Source organism: Candoia aspera, chromosome 7, assembly GCF_035149785.1.
Source record: "Candoia aspera isolate rCanAsp1 chromosome 7, rCanAsp1.hap2, whole genome shotgun sequence".
Classification (NCBI taxonomy): domain Eukaryota; kingdom Metazoa; phylum Chordata; class Lepidosauria; order Squamata; family Boidae; genus Candoia; species Candoia aspera.
In genome coordinates, this window is record NC_086159.1 from 31,100,099 (window position 1) to 31,116,408 (window position 16,310).

General features: G+C 36.6%; 1 protein-coding gene across 2 annotated transcripts; it reads left to right on the forward strand.

Moving 5' to 3' along the window:
- Positions 1–557: 557 nt before the first annotated feature.
- On the forward strand, positions 558–16,024 carry TEF (TEF transcription factor, PAR bZIP family member). 2 transcript variants are annotated; one of them, XM_063308309.1, is made up of 5 exons: positions 560–868; positions 2,163–2,489; positions 4,853–5,073; positions 6,797–7,008; positions 8,725–16,024. In XM_063308309.1, exons 1-5 carry the CDS (start codon positions 721–723, stop codon positions 8,744–8,746), a joined length of 930 nt encoding a protein of 309 aa, XP_063164379.1. In that variant the 5' UTR covers positions 560–720; the 3' UTR covers positions 8,747–16,024. The 2 variants fall into 2 exon arrangements, with proteins under 2 accessions (XP_063164380.1, XP_063164379.1); XM_063308310.1 differs by lacking the exon at positions 8,725–16,024 and having other exon boundaries at positions 558–868; positions 6,797–7,012.
- Positions 16,025–16,310: the final 286 nt, after the last annotated feature.

The window sequence follows — 16,310 nt, forward strand, 5'->3', positions numbered from 1 at the left end:
CGTGACCGGGTCACGGCTTTGGATCGTTCCGGATGAGGAAATGTGGTCGAACCCAAGAGGTGGGCCACGGGCTGGAGAAGCCTGCTCCACCGCCGCCTCCCTCCCTCTCTCGCTCCCTCTCCCCGTCTTTTCCGCGCCTCGCTTTGCGGTCGGAACGTGGGCCCTCCGAGCGTCCTGACGCCCGTTTGCTTCTCAGAGCCTTCCGCTCCTTTTCCACTTCGCCCCGCCCCCAGAGTCGCTTGCAGTTCAAAAGCTCCGCCTTTGTCATCGCTGTTTCGCCAGTTGCTCGCGCACCCGCTGTCCGGGGTCATTTGAGGTTGAGCGCTCGAGGTGTATTAAGCGTCTCAACGGGGCCGCGGAAGGGAAGGGGCGGCGCCCACATCTTCGCGAACTGCTCCTCGGTCCGCCGCACGTGCCAGGCCTGCGTTCAGGCTTGTCGCGGAGTGGCTGCGGTACCAAGCCCGTCTTTCGGCAGGCCCAGCGAATCACGGCATGAGCAGCTTAGAGGCGGTCATGAATAATAAGTACCTCCAGGGCCGCCGGAGGCGCGCCGAGTGAAATGGCGCATGCGCTCTCGTGGGCTTTGAGGGGCAGCGATAGATTTAATTATTTTTTCCTTTCGCGGCGTCTACTCTGCTGGCGTCGTTCCTCGCGTCGCTCTTCCCTCTGGGCCTCCAGGGGGGCTCGGGCTCCGGTAGTCGGTCCCGAAACAGCAATAGCATGTCCAGCCGTGCCGCGCCTCAGGAGGTAGCGGCGGCGGCGGCAGCGGGGACCGCGGGAGCCGTGCAGGAAGAACGGGGCCTGACGGGCGCTTTTCCCTTGGTGCTGAAGAAACTGATGGAAAATCCGCCGCGGGACGCGCGCCTGGGTGAGGGTGGCGGGAGCGCCTCGGGGGTAAAATCAGCCTCTGCAGAAGGAAATGCGCGATTGATGGGAGGGAGGCGGCGGCGGCGAGTGTCTCGGTTCGGCTGAGCGCGTCGCATCCATTTTGCCGTGTGGCCTGGCGGGCGCTGGGGTTGCCCTTCGTTGCTGTCGCGGAGCGGCTCATCGCCGGCACTTGCAGCCCGGGTTGCTTGTTCGTGTATGCCCGGACCGGTTTTTGAAGCTCAGAGCGCGTAAGGCGGCGGTCCTGTGTATTGTTCCTTGAAAGTAACCTCCACTTAACGCAGCGAAACTTCCGTGTGATAGTAACCGTGTATAGGACAATCGGCCCCGCAGCGGTGGCTGGAAGCACATAGAGCTCTGCGTTTGGGGAACCGACTGGATTTCAGGTTCCGGATCGGTCCATTGCACTTAGCAAAGTATAGGCGCGAAACGCACGCAAACACTTCTCTTCCCAGTTTTAGGAGACCCAGGAAATAACAGATGGAGAGGTTCAGCGAGAATGCAAAGGGCTGCTGTTTACTGGTACTCAGAGGTGAATTAGGAAGAATGTATTTATTTCCAATACTTTATAATAAGCCAGATGGAGGGATTGCTGATAAATAATTGCATGTGACCTAACAACACTTTCTAAAATCACAATCATGGATACAAAATTTTCTGTGTTCAGAACAAATATGAATTCTGGTGTTAAAATTCATCTAAAAACATAAATTGCAATAATATATTAATGCAGAAAAATTATTCTGTTTAAGGTATGCAATAATTTTTCTTTTATTGATTTAAGCCAGTCTTATATCTACTTAATGAAGAATAAAATTTGTTGAACTTAGAAAGATAATTTTCAGTAAACAGAAAATTGATCTGTTACTTTCCATCTTTTATGCATTTTTGTATTTTTACATGTCTTAAAATTAGTACTTAGAAATGCACATGGGTGTTTCATCAGTGCATAATTATACCTTTTGTGTACAAAATGTCTACATACTAAATGTAGCCAATTTAATACATTGAAAATCTCTTCAACTTTGTTTTCTGTTGTTGGTTCATGTACTCAAAAGTGATTAATCAAATTTCTTTAGTAAGCTCAGACTGGCAAATCTCCATGTAGTTTTTTTGGTTGCAGTACAGACTCTGCTAGCTTTTGGGGGATCGACCATGGTCAGCTAGGTGTTGCCACCTGCAGGATTGATACAGCAAATGGTTCCAGACTATGTGTTGGATCATCATATAAACATCGTTCTGCATAAGACTGATGGCATCATTCTGCTTTCTTCTAGATAAAGAGAAGAAGGAAAAACTAGAGGAAGATGAAGCAGCAGCTGCAAGTACAATGGCAGTCTCTGCCTCCCTCATGCCTCCCATTTGGGATAAAACTATTCCTTATGATGGGGAGTCCTTTCATCTGGAGTATATGGATCTGGATGAATTCCTGTTAGAAAATGGAATCCCTTCCAGTCCTGCTCATCTGGATCTGAGTCAGAATCCTCTCCTGCCTGTGGCTGAACTGGAAGGAAAAGAACCTGCCACTGTTTCTGCTGCTGCCACTCCACCTGCATCATCTTCCACAGTGGTTTTCCAACTATCAGAAACTACCACAAATGCAGGTGTGTCAAGGGGTCAAAGGAGAATGCTCTACAAAATGGTTTGCTGATGTGGTGATAGGGTTTATTAGTATCATTGCAGTGTTTCAAAATGAAAAATCAGAAAAGTAATTAAATGGTTAGAATGAGCAGTTTCCTTGTCATACAAAATAAAACCTGAATTTAGTAAGGGATAGTTCAGTAACACGCAATCTAACAATAAATAATTACAGAGACAAGTTACAGGGAAGAAACTGTAGTGATATTTCACTGGTGCACACTGTATAGTTAATTCTTTAAATATTATGTAAAGAATACATCTTGGTCCCAGAAGATCAAAAGAGACCAAGGTGGTAGCACTACGTATTCTACTTTTTGCTGGAAATATGTCATTTTAATTCTAATAAATAATTGTAGAATGAAGACCTACTGTCAGATCTGCCTTATTCTATTAGTACTGACATGTGCTGTCTTATATACGGCTATATTAAAGCCATTTACCACTGGGCTTCAGACTCAGTGATGAAGGAGAGGATTTTTTTTCCTGTTTCCTTGTCTGCTTACTTGTGATACATTATTAAGGATGGAAACACTCAGTTTGCATTTCAGTGGAAATTACATTTATTGACGTTATATGCAAGTTAGCGAGTGTTTATAATTCATGATATACGGTTTTATTTTGCAGCATTCATTCAGAATATGCATTCAAAAATGTACATATTAGGAACAGTCTAGAAAAATGCTTATGCTAGGTCAAAAAGTATTGTTTTGGGAAAACTTCTTCCCAAATTTTAAAAATAAATGTTGGAAAATATAAAGAGAAAGGTATATGAAGATGCATACGAATTTACCTGTGTACTTTGCAATTAAAAAAACTGTTGTAGAAATGTTATGATTGTTTTTGCTCATTTTCTAATATTTTCCATGTTATCATACATCTGAATTCCTCTGTGTTACAGTGAAATGTCCAAAGGGTCTAGTACCAAAATATTTCATTACAAGTAGATAGTCAGATTGTGGTTATCCTGAATCCATTTTGACTTACAAATTATATTTTTTTCTTTATTAAACAGTATTCTCATCTCATTGCTTTTTATTTCTAGACATAAAACCCTTATTGAATAGTAGTGTACCATTTGTTATTGTTCAGCGTTCTTAGCAGTATCTGTGGACCTCTGTTTTTTGGTCCTTTTTTGTTTCATCTTTATTTTTTTCTTTCTTGAAGAATTTCTGTTGAAAGATCATTTCCTTCCTATTTCATCAGAAGAAAACTGTGCTTCAACTGTGTAGACTCCTATGGTTTAACATAATCCTTTGGGAATATATATGAGAATAGTCCCATGCATATGGTAATTCATGGTTTTAATTTCTGGAATCTTTTTGCATGCCAGGTACATTATCTCTAATCGGATTTTCACATATTTACTTGGAAAACCATTTAAAACGGCTTTCCCTCAATATTCTAAGTGGACATAGGAAAACTGAGAATTTTGAAAATTAATACCACTGCCTTTGTTAAAGTAAGCCTAAATACAGGTCTTTCCAGTATTGTGTCCTGTTTATGTGAGTATCCTTTCTTCAGTGAAAATAATCATAGCTTTTGTTACTGTACATTTCTAGAACCTTTGCATAGGAACATACCATAATACTGTGATAGAAGTGTAGGTTTTCTTCAGTAATACAGGTAGTCCTCACTTAACAACCATTCATTTAGTGACAGTTTGGACTTATGACAGTACTGAAAAAAACAATTTATGACTGATCCTCACCCTTATGACTGTTGCAGTGTCCCCATGGTCACATGATCACTATTTGGGCACTTGGCAACCGGTTCGCATTTATGACTGTTGGCAGTGTCCCACAGTCTCGTGATTGCCATTTTCAACCTTCCTGGCGAGCTTCTGGCAAGCAAAATCAACAGGGAACTGTGTGATTTGCTTAGCAACCACATGACTCACTTAACGCCCACTGTGCTTTGCTTAATGACTGCTGCAAAAAAGGTCATAAAATTGGGTTGGATTCACTAATGACTGCTTTGCTTAGCAACCAAAATGCCAGTCCCAATTGTGGTCATTAAACGAGGATTACCTGTATTTGATTATGCTTTCAAATAGCTAGAATATGGTTAGTCACAAAGGCATACATGTTTCTCTTTCTTAATGCATATTTTACGTGATAGTTAGGTTTTGGATGTCTAAATTGTCTTTCTGCTGGTTATCTTATACTTAGTTATACTGTACATCTGTTATAGTTATTCTTTCTAAGGTGTCAGGTACTGGAATTGCACTAAATATTTTTTTCCAATAAAGGGCACCTTTAACATTTCTGTTTCTTCATAGTTATCTTCTTCATGCTGCTCACTATTGAGTATATCTTCCTTTTGCCAGAGACCTTGCCAGATAATGAAAGATTGACTCCCAACCCTGTTGATCCAGATTGTGTTGAGGTTGATGTGAATTTCAACCCTGACCCTGCTGATTTAGTGCTGTCCAGTGTGCCTGGAGGAGAGCTCTTCAATCCTAGAAAGCATAAGTTTGCTGAAGAGGACTTGAAACCACAGCCTATGATTAAAAAAGCCAAGAAAGTCTTTGTCCCAGAAGATCAAAAGGTAACTCTGTTTATTCTATTACTGCTTAGATGAGTGATCATATTTCAGAGGTACTTAAAATCATGTTTGTTGGCTGCAAAGTACATTTCAACTCTTATGCTACTGGAGTTTCCCACAACAACTGAGTCCTTTTAATCTGCAGGTTATGTGTTCAAAAGTTCTGATGGATTTAGTGTGGGTTTCTTGAGGAATGGCAGTTTACCATCTTCTTACCTGTCCCCAGCATGTAATTTAATAACATTGCTAGAATTTAATCAAGGATACTTTGTTTCAGTTGTTTCAGATTGTTGCAACCCAAAAGGAGGATAATTTAAAACCTCTTCCAGTAAAAGATAATTATTATAAACTGCAACTAGTCAGGCTGAACTTCCTGATGCCCCTTATCCTGTCCATCTGGAGAATTCTTTGCTTTTCTATCCAGGATTTTCTGCTTCAGCTTCAAAAAAATAGAGTGGGGGGGGGAGATGGGTCTAGAAAAATAAAAAGGATCTTCCTTTCCAGAAGCCAGAAATGCAGAAGTTTTACAAACCTTATATACATCCTGAAGCACAAGAGGTAGCTGTATAGCATATGGATAAATATATTTGGTACCTTCAAGTCTTATTTTGACTCCTGGTGACCACATGGACTCTGCAGTTTTCTTGGTAACATTTTTTGCAAGTTTCCAATTGCCTTTTTCCTAGGGCTAAGAGAGAGTGACTGACACAGTCACTTAGCTGGGTTTGTGCCTAAGGCAGGGCCAGAATTCATAGTCTCCCGGTTTCTAGCTCAGTACTTTTAACAACTACACGCTCTCCATTGAGTATTACCTCATTGAATAAGCTTTTGGGTTTCAGTGCATGTTCATTGTGGAGAGGATGGTTGGAGAGAAATCATGTGGGCCTCTTGCTTAGATATTTGTAGAAGCTCCATCTTGTTTCTTTTGCTTTTTTTCTTCTTTCTTCTGAGCGGATCTCATCAGTTTTATTGAATGAAGAGGTATGAAAGCCAACCTCTGTGGGGGAAGTGACTGTTCCTTTCCCAGTTAAGGACAGTATTCAATTTATGATGGTCTGGGCTCTGCCAGGTGACCAGAAATTAATTAGGAGCTAAATTTGCCAGGGGGGAGATGGGTGGTGATAAAAATTTGATAAATAAATAAATAAATTCACCTTCCTAAAGATCCTTGAAGGAATTATAAAGGCACCCTCTGATTTTTATCACTTCTGTCTTTGTGTAAATGAGATTATGTGGGAGAAACACTTTTTTGATAAACAATTGAGTTCCATCTAAGGCTCTTAGCATGTGGTCAGTTTATCAGATGTTTTGAGGGTACTATGATGCCATACCAAAATTAGGGGATTGTCATACAGATGGACAAAAATTGCCATTAGGTGAAAGATAGCCAGAGAAATTTTTTTAAAATTGGCATGGTATTTTTGGCTGACTGGTTCTGGTCAACAGTAGTGTTTTTAGTCAGTTCCTATACATACTGCTTCCAATATCTGTTACATAATAATATTCTGGACCAGATTTCTGAGTAGTATTCATATGCAGCTCTAAGCACCTCATTGCAGTAGTCTGATATGAAGGTTACTGGAGCATGGATAACAATAACTGTGGGCAGTAGCTTGCAGCCAAGCAATCCAGCCATATTTGGTCATAAGAAAAACCAGATAATATATCAAAAATCAGTGAAATATCTGTTAAGTACTAAACGGTCAAACTGATCATTTCCACATAGGATGAAAAATATTGGACAAGGCGGAAGAAAAATAACGTGGCAGCCAAGCGATCTCGGGATGCTCGGCGCCTAAAAGAGAATCAAATTACAATCCGAGCTGCCTTTCTGGAGAAGGAGAATACAGCCTTGAGGACCGAAGTAGCAGAGCTACGGAAGGAAGTGGGAAAATGCAAGAACATTGTCTCTAAATATGAGAGCAGATATGGATCCTTGTAAGCAAACCCCTTTTCCTTATTTAGTCCTGTGGATTGTTCAGCTTTCTGTAGAGACTTATAGAAATAATAAGGCACTTTTGAGTATCGCTTAACTGAGTTCCACTCCTGCCAACATAACTTGGTCAGATATTTTTCTGAGTTTTGTGTTGCAGTATGTCACTTTTTAATATTTTTTAAACAGTAACACGTTTATAGAACTTGACATTTGTAATCAATCAATGCTAATTTGATGAATCAAGCTTGTCTGGGTTTGCTAAACTGATTCTAATATTGGAAGGAAAATACTTAATGCAAACGTTATTTTATGTTGCTTAATAACACATTGTGTAATGTGAAATAAATGGTGCTGTGAGAATTGTTCCCTTATCCATTAACAAAATAAGTATAAAGTATTCTGAAATAATTAATGATTTCTAATACTCTATTGACGAAAGTACATATTTCAGTCCCAAGTTGGTTTTTTAAAAAATCTTTATAGGAACAAAAACATGTATTACTGAGCATGCCTTCACATAAACCATGCTATTGAGGCTTTATTTTAGATATTACAAATACTTTTGGAAGTTTGAAAAGCTGGACGCTTTTTCTCTTAACTGATCTATAGTTTGTCTCAACTCACAATAATAATTACCTCTCATTTGTGCTAGTTTTTTTAAAAACTAACATGGATGATGGATAAAGGATTCCAAGTCTCCTGAATACCAGATACATCTGATATAGCAAAGTCCTCTATCCATTTTTCAGAATGGTTCAGTGTTGTAATTTTAATTAAAGGTAAAAAGCATAATGATTTATAAACTATGCTGTAAAAGTAGCATGAGTGTTGAGTTTGTTTTAAATCTTCTAAAGCAATTCTTTACTAAAAGTTTAGTTATTTTCTTGTTCAGTATAAAGAGGAGCTCTACCTTCTTGCAAACTCTTTGATTTGATTTCAGTTATATCTCGAATTGTCTTACATCTGGCTTCCCTTATGGGTATCTACCCTCCATCACAAACATGCTACTGCTACTATCTTGAAAACAATATTAAAGCTTTTTCTAGAGCTGCTAATACAAATACTGTCCTTCCCACCTATACTAACTACAGTATAGGAAACTTTCTGTTAAGGTTATCAATTATAAGTATATTTATCTCAATAATGCAGAATGGTTACTTGCATAATTTTACTACTGTATAGTAAATTTAGATACAGGTGCATTTGTTAAAAAGCACCCTCTTATATTAAAGTTTCCCTTTATAAAACAGTGTCAAGGAGAGAAGGAAGCTAAATGTTTGAATTGACTTTTAGACATAATGAAAGATAATGTTTGTGGCATTACCTTTATTTTAGAATAATATCACCTATATGTGCCAATAGTTATTTTCTGTTGTACACATTATTTTTCAAACTGTCTTTTTCATAGAATGAAAAAAAAATGACTGTCATACAAATAGCTAGTGTCAGATACGAATCAACAATTATTTTAAACATTAATGTTGTTCCTCAGTAGACATGAAAAGTGCTCTAATTTTGTGCAATTATGAGAAATTTATTACAACTGTTCTCTTTTATTATTCTTTTTCTTGGTGCAGTTGGCTGCACTTCATTGCTAGTTTAAAATTCCTTCAGTGGCTGAAAAGATACTTTAAAATAATAGGTGACATCACTGGAAGTGCAGTGTAGCAAAGTACTGTCTCATAAATAGTCATATTCTTGCTTTGCTTTGTTTAAAGTGACTTATCCGATTCCGAATGATGCAGCTTTAAAGACTCTTAAATCACAAGGAAACTAAAAACTACACGTGAAACCACCTGCCATCAGAGCGAACAGTGAGAGAAGATGAGGTATTCCACACAAACAGCTGATGACTCTGCTTCTTTGCAAGTACCTCCTTGAACTATCTAAGGGCTGAGCATGATGAGAAGACTAAGGTCTCTAGTTTTACACTTCCCTTTGTACAATTTGCAGTACAATGTTTATTTCCTTTCAACCATATGTGGTGCTTGTGACTTGGAATACAGCCTGAGCAAGCTGTAGCTTTGCAAGGTAATTCTTAGGAGAAAAGAGCAAGTTTTAACTGAAAATCACTTCAGCTAAACAAAAAAGTTAAAAATTCTATTTGTTTTCATCTATTCTAGAAAAGGGGTATTGCCTCTAAGTCCTGTTAAGTAACAATACTGTTGAAACAGAAAATATAAGAAACAGGCCAGAATGTTTTGATTTAATATCCAACCAATAAAAATAACAAGCACCTTAGGATGCACTGCATATTATCAGATGTTTTTGCCATTCATAAACATTGACACCAGGCCTTCTTTCACACATGAGGGCTGCACCGATCTGAGACTGGCACTGCCCCCGTGCCCTGTGAGACTGTGAAGCTTGAGAAACTGAGCTGAATAACTGTTAGCCCTGCTGTGGAGCAAGAGGAAACACTGTAAGAACAGTTTTGTAGTGTTTCTTTGGGGCAGGGGATGACAGCAAGATTTCCATTGTTGCATCTCATGCTGTGGGAATTCTTCCCCACCTGCCACCAATCTCCAGTTTTTGACGGGCAGCATTGCTGTTCCCCCTATTGGTTGGGATGGGAGGTGGGCTGCTTGCCATTTTTTGTGCCCTTTCATTAGTCATCCTGAGGAATGCAGGCCCATTTCATGGTGATTGGAGCAGAGCATTTCAAAACTGCTACTCAGGACAGGATTGGAGAGATGAGACAGCTTTGTGCAAGCATCCCAAGATTTTTAAGTTAGCATTTTTCCTTCCTGACCTCTGACAATACTTTTGTGAGATTACTGTGATGTTGAGCTGATGCATTTTCACAGTATACTCTTTATAATAAGCATAGTGCAATTTGATGTCCTTGCTTTTCTAAACATACCTTAACTGTAGCTATTTAATAAGAGACAAGTATTACAATTAATAAAGGACAGATTGGACAAGATGGAATAATTTAGTCCACATTTCCTCTATTTTTACATGGAGATGGAGAGATATGAGAACTCTGTGTCTAATTTTCTTTACTTCAGTGAATGACATTGTTCGCACTATCCCATCAAAGTAGGGGTAGTCTGGTTTTCTGAATTACATAAAAATTTAACACAACTATTTTTCATCTTCCCTTACATTCTCCTAAAGCATTTGTGAATTTTCATAAATGTTTAATTTAGTGTTATGATAATATCACACAGAACAGTGAAAGATAATTCAGATACATGCCTGTGAGATGGCAGAAATAGTTGACAAACCACATAGGTAGTAAAGGTTGAATGATGAGATGGGAATTAGAATTCTGTAGAAATTGGTGATCTACATTCAATTGTAGTGTGTCAAAATAATACATATTTGGATGTATTTATTAATGATGAACACTCAGTTAAGCAATTCTTATAAAGCATGTAAGAATTGAAGAACCTTGCTGTTTGTAGCATATTTCAAATTGTAAAGTACAGGCAGTCCTTGCTTAACAACCATAATAGGGACCGGAATTTCAGTCACTAAGCGATGTGGTCATTAAGCAAGGCACCACATGACCGGACCCAATTTTACGAACATTTTTGTGGCGGCTGTAAAGCGAGTCACTGCAGTTGTAAAGCAAACTGCAACAGTCGTAAAAGGAATCCATTGTTTCCAGTTGACTTTTTGGGTCAGAAGCCGACTGGGAAGGTCACAAGTCACAATCATGTGACCGTGGGACACTGCAGACGGTCATAAATATGAGCCGGTTGCCAAGCGCCCAAATCGCGATCACATGACTGTGGTAGTGGTGTGATGGTCATAACGTTGAGAGCAGATCATAAGTAACTTTTTTAGCCCTGTTGTATCTCCGAACCATCATTAAACAAATGGTCGTTAAGTGAGGACTACCAGTAAAAGCTTACTCAGATTCAGCCCAGCTCCTGGCACTTTCATGGACATGTTCACAGTTTTCTTGGTAGCAATACAGAATATTTGTTCAGCTTCTCAGACTAGCTTATAGACTTGGTATTTCCTAGTGGTCTCCCATCCTGATACTAACCGGATCCTGCTTAGCTTTCCAGGTTAACCAAAGTAGGCTAGAACTTGCTTTTCCTACTTAAATGCAGGTTTGATTGTTTCTGATTAGGAAGCAAACAAACATGCTGTTTAAAATTCTATGAATGTGGATTTTAAAGTCTCTAAAATCTGAGAAAATTGGTATAAAGGTTACATAAATTAGAAAAAATAATCATAATACCAATCTTATAATGCTTGTCTAAAGGCTGTGCTGTAGTTTCTTATAAGTTGCATTTGGTGCCAGAATTTCAGTAACTGTATTCACTATGTTACAAATGCAGCTTATAATGATCTGTGTGTTAGATATTATTCATTAAATTCTCTGGCTGTATTTTGTGAAGATTTTATGAATGAACAACATAATACAATCTAGCAAAGACTGTAGGAATATATCAAGTGACATTGTATATATTGTGTAACTAAAAATCTTCAATAGCAGAAATACTACTTATTATTTATGGCCTGCACATATAAGCCTTCAGTAGTGTAGCATACTATGTTTTAAGACCATGCTATAAAAATATCTGCATAGCAGGGAAATTGCAGTATTTCACTTGCTTGTTAGTTGCTTGAAAGTCTTATAATAACTTTATATTTAACTACAAAACTATATGAAATTATATAGCAGCTATATTTCTGACTTTTGTTAGAAATGGCATTTCCTCTCTGAATGAGAGAGTTCTCCCAATTCAAAAACAAGTTTAGGAAAATTAAGAGAAGATGTATAGATCATAAGCATAAATAGGCTTACCATCTTTTATAGCTTTTCTACTTGGTAATTCCATTATGGTCAGCAGAGAAAGACATTCTTAATTTGCCCCAGTGCTTAGTATTATGTATCCAAATAAGTAATGCACAATGAAGGCAGTCCAGTAGATGTGAAAACTCTTCTGTTGCCTGTTTCTTTATGTACTGGAACGGTCTACAGTAGACAATCAGAATATGTTCTAGTAGGAAAAGTTTTAGGCAACAATGAATTTTGTATAGGCATTCAGATTTTATTCACATGCCACTGAATAGCTACATGTGATGAAATTTATTCTAAATACTGGGGTGAAGAAATTTATGGAATAGTACAAGAATATAAGTGATTTTTAAGGGCATCCTAGACTAAATTGCATAATAACATTTCTTAAAGGAATTTGAATGAAAAATTCACCAGATAGAGGGAAAGGTCTACTAGTATTGTTTTATTTGTTTGATAGGAAATGTTTATTTTTAGAGTTTGCCATGCCTGCCATGCATTCTTTTTTTCTGTTTTCCTTAAGATCTTGGATGAAAGACTCTAAAAAGAAAAATATTTAAAAACTCCTGAACATTGTATGTCATAGGGTTCTTTCTATATGAAACACTGCCATTACAGACAATTTTTTATTGCACTCTTTGCTTAATACCAGCTACCAAATATGTGGGTTTCTTGACAAAAGAGGCATAGTGATATTGGGTGTTTTAGCCCTCTCATTGGTTTCCTTTTGTTTTTTTACATTCAGTATCTGTTGGAAAATAATCTTTTACCGTTTGTCTATATTTATCATTTTTTTACTCTAATAACAAGCAAATACATAATAGTAATTTCAGTATGGTCAAGCAGTAACTCATAATAGTGGAAAATAACATATCCTTTTTTACTTAATTTTATCCATAGATTAAACATTGTATTTTTAAAAAATATAAACTATTATTGTTCATAAACAATTGATTTGAATGGGCATAGCATAGATTTTTTTTAAAAAAATTATTGAATATTTGTGTGAGCCTTCTATTTGGGTTAGGTTTAAAGGAGATTTTGCAGTTCTCTGTGGTCTCTGTACAGATTTCATGTGAAATTTTGATGGAGTCTCTCATTTTGGTATAATTCATTCAAGAAGTAGTTAATGAGACATTTACCTTGTGTTGTGAATTCTGAAGCTTTTCCAAGCTTTGATGTTTAATCTATGCTACCTTGGTTGCCATTTTGTATGATTGCTAAAAATCACCCAAATCTGTGGCTTTTTAAAAGTACATATTGGCATTTCTCCATGTCCTTTCTGAGCTATATTGTGCTGTGCTGTCTGGAGTAATCAAGTATTTTATATGTAGGAAGTGGAAGAGAATGAGCAGCAAAGCTTGCAGATATATTGCAAAATGTTAGAATAAATATTCTTTGAATAACCAGAAGTACCTGGTACTGCACTATAATACTCATAATATTCTTGCTTTGGGAATTTTTGTTTGCTTGTTTTTGGTACAAAATTCCCAAACATAAGCTCCAAATTAATCAGATCAGCTCATTTGCACTTTAACAGTCCTTTTCTTTAATACATAAGTTAAATGCATTTACATCCAACTCCTTTACAGTTTTTGTTAACAGTACAAGCAGCTTGCCTGAAGCAGAAAGTGGAAGGGAGATACAAAATTAACTGTTAGATCTGCGTTCATAGCTATCTAATTTAATCTGAGAAGCAAGAAGGAGTTAGTGCTTACTCTGTGGTTGAAAGACATGCTCTTTCCATAAGAAGTCTGTCATTCCCAGAGGGATAAAGTAATGCATATGCCTTCCTCACATTTGTCTTAGAACTTATCAAATGTTTGATTCTTTGCAAAACAACAGTACAGCAGAGGTCTATAATGTGTCACCCGTGGGCATAAAAGCTTCTGCCATTCCCCATGGCATCTAAAAATATCAACCATGATGATCCCAAATGCAGTCATGAGATTGCTGAGATCTAATAAAATTTCAGGTAATTTTGATGGGATAGGTACCCAGGGCCTAAAAATATTGTTGACTTTGTATTACGGACATTCTTCATATTTCTTCTGCCTCCTTCCCCTTAGCTTTGCAATAAATATGCATCATACAAATTATAAATATGTCTGTAGTCATAGGTGAAAGAGGTAACAAATGATGGGTAGGAATAAGAAGACAGATATACTAGCATGCTATAGCCATTCTTGGGAATCCTAATTTTAAACCATTTATGGCTTTTGATGTGAAAGTTTAGTATCTTGATTGTATTTCTTGTGAACATTTAGATTCCAATGACAAAAAAAAAGGACGTGGTATTTCCTTCCATACTTGGTCCATTAGGTACATCTTTCTTGCAATGGGGTTTTATTAATTGTGAATTTTATCTAAATTCATAAATAAGACATTTGAAGCTCAAGGTAAGGTGGCTTTTTATTTTATTTTATTTTATATTTTATTTTGGCTGAACTGGGATCATTTACTTGTGCTTTGAAACCTCAACTGAAAAAATGCTTAGTAGATTTCAGAATAACAAAAAAAGTTTTAATGTTATATTAGTGTTTGAACTATGGTGGTTAATTAACATTATTGGAATATTGTATTTGTATTACAGATATGTAAATACACTTTAATATTAAATCTCAGTCCTCATGGAGTAATAGGTGCTTCCATTATAATCTCTGCAAACTTGTTTAAAAAGTTTTAATGTAGCATGGCTTAAGGTGATTTTTTTACAAATTAAATATCAAAACAAAATTAGATGTTGAGTTTTGGATTGTAATGCTCTCTATTTAAAAATATTTAATTAAATCTCTAGGGTTGAGAATTGTGATGAAAGTTATTTCTTTGGTAGCTTAATTTATTCATAATAATACTTAGAGCAAATTCATTCGAGAACAAGGGTTCTGCTAAGTGGCAGTTTCCTCACCTTTTACATCTCATTGACGAAAAGCACATGGTGATTTTAGAAACAAAGCAGCTCTGCATTTTGCCTTAATTTGCACCCTTCATCAGTCTGCAGTGAATTACCATTTAATATATCATAAGTTAAATTCCTAACATCTTAACTATAAAAAATTGGACTTACACCTCACATTTTGTGTACTTGTATTCCTATTCTAATCACACTTTAATAAATGGAAAATTTGCCTGACTTCTCATGGCAGAATAGTCTTTCACAATGCTTTACCAGACAATTGACTATTTTGAAGACTTGAGCAGAAAATAGGATAGATTTGGAAAATCAATTTGTTCTATATTAGTATTTTCAGGGGGAGATGGGCGGTAATAGAAATTTGAATAATAAATAAATAAATAAGATAAACTTTGTACTGGAAACAGTTGCATGCAAACTCCATGGTTTGAAAGAGCAATAGAAAACCAATTTGGTGGAGATACAGAAATATTTAAAGAAACTTCAAAATATCAAAATGTTACAAATAATCAACTTCCTTTAAGGTAATAACATGAAATGTATGTACTTTTAATAGGGATGTTGTTTTTTTATTCAGTTTAAAATACTCTTCCTGTTTTCTAGTAGAGCGAACATTTTTAGTCCCATGTATCATTAGAGGGGAAATTAGACGAAACTACAAAAAGATGCATAATTTTTATATTAAAAATATTAAAAATGTACTTGTGTTGCAATATACTTTCAACATCTGCATTTCTCTTTGGTATGTCTAGTTTGTAGTGAATGAACAGTAATTTCTGTATATATTTTTTACATGAATATGTAAACATTGAATCCAGAATAAAGATTATTACCATTAAAAAGCTGAGATAAATTATATCTTGCTACATTTGTTATTTCTGCAAATGCTATAATCCTGTTTTTTAAAATAAAATATGCAAAAGCTTAATGAATGGCAAGTAAAAAGACTTAAAGCACAGGTGGGCAGCCTGATACAATTCAGTTAATATAATTCTCATAAATCATAACAGCATAAATAGAGGCTATGGAAATGTTTAAAGTATGTGGAAACTGTAGATTGCCTACCTCTGATTTAAACTGTTGTTCTGATAAGGAAGTAACATTTCAGTGACAAATTCTACATGGTATCCATTTCTATTTCTGTTACTTTTTTAAAGATGCAATTATGATTATGAACTCTCTGAGTGTGAAATAGGGCTGGAGTTTCTGAATATATAAAAGCCTCTGCTAAAGTGTTTTTTGTAATGCTTTTGTTTAAAATATAAAATTTTGACTGTATTGAATTATGTTAGTATATTTTTCCTTCTGAAAAAAAATAAAAGTATATTCTACTAAATTAAAATATTGTGACTACCAATCTATTGTATGCACAAGCCACAGAGTGTAATGTCCTGATCTGTTGCTGGAATTTCAAGTAGGCTGTGATACACAGAGATTTTATTAATCCTCCCTTTCTTTGTGTTGATATAGCATGACTATACAAGAAATATAAAATACAATAGCTTCCAGCCCCAGGAATTAAAAAATAAACTCAGTATTCGCCTTCTTGAATCATGTGGACAACACAGATGGAAAATGCTCCACTTTATGCTTCTGTCTCTTAAGTGGTCATCTGTTAATTAAGAATA

Coding starts and splice junctions, on each gene's coding strand:
- TEF (XM_063308309.1), top strand. CDS start 721: ATGTCCAGCCGTGCCGCGCCTCAGGAGGTAGCGGCGGCGGCGGCAGCG. Junction 869..2,162: donor GCCGCGGGACGCGCGCCTGG/GTGAGGGTGGCG, acceptor GCTTTCTTCTAG/ATAAAGAGAAGAAGGAAAAA. Junction 2,490..4,852: donor AGAAACTACCACAAATGCAG/GTGTGTCAAGGG, acceptor TCCTTTTGCCAG/AGACCTTGCCAGATAATGAA.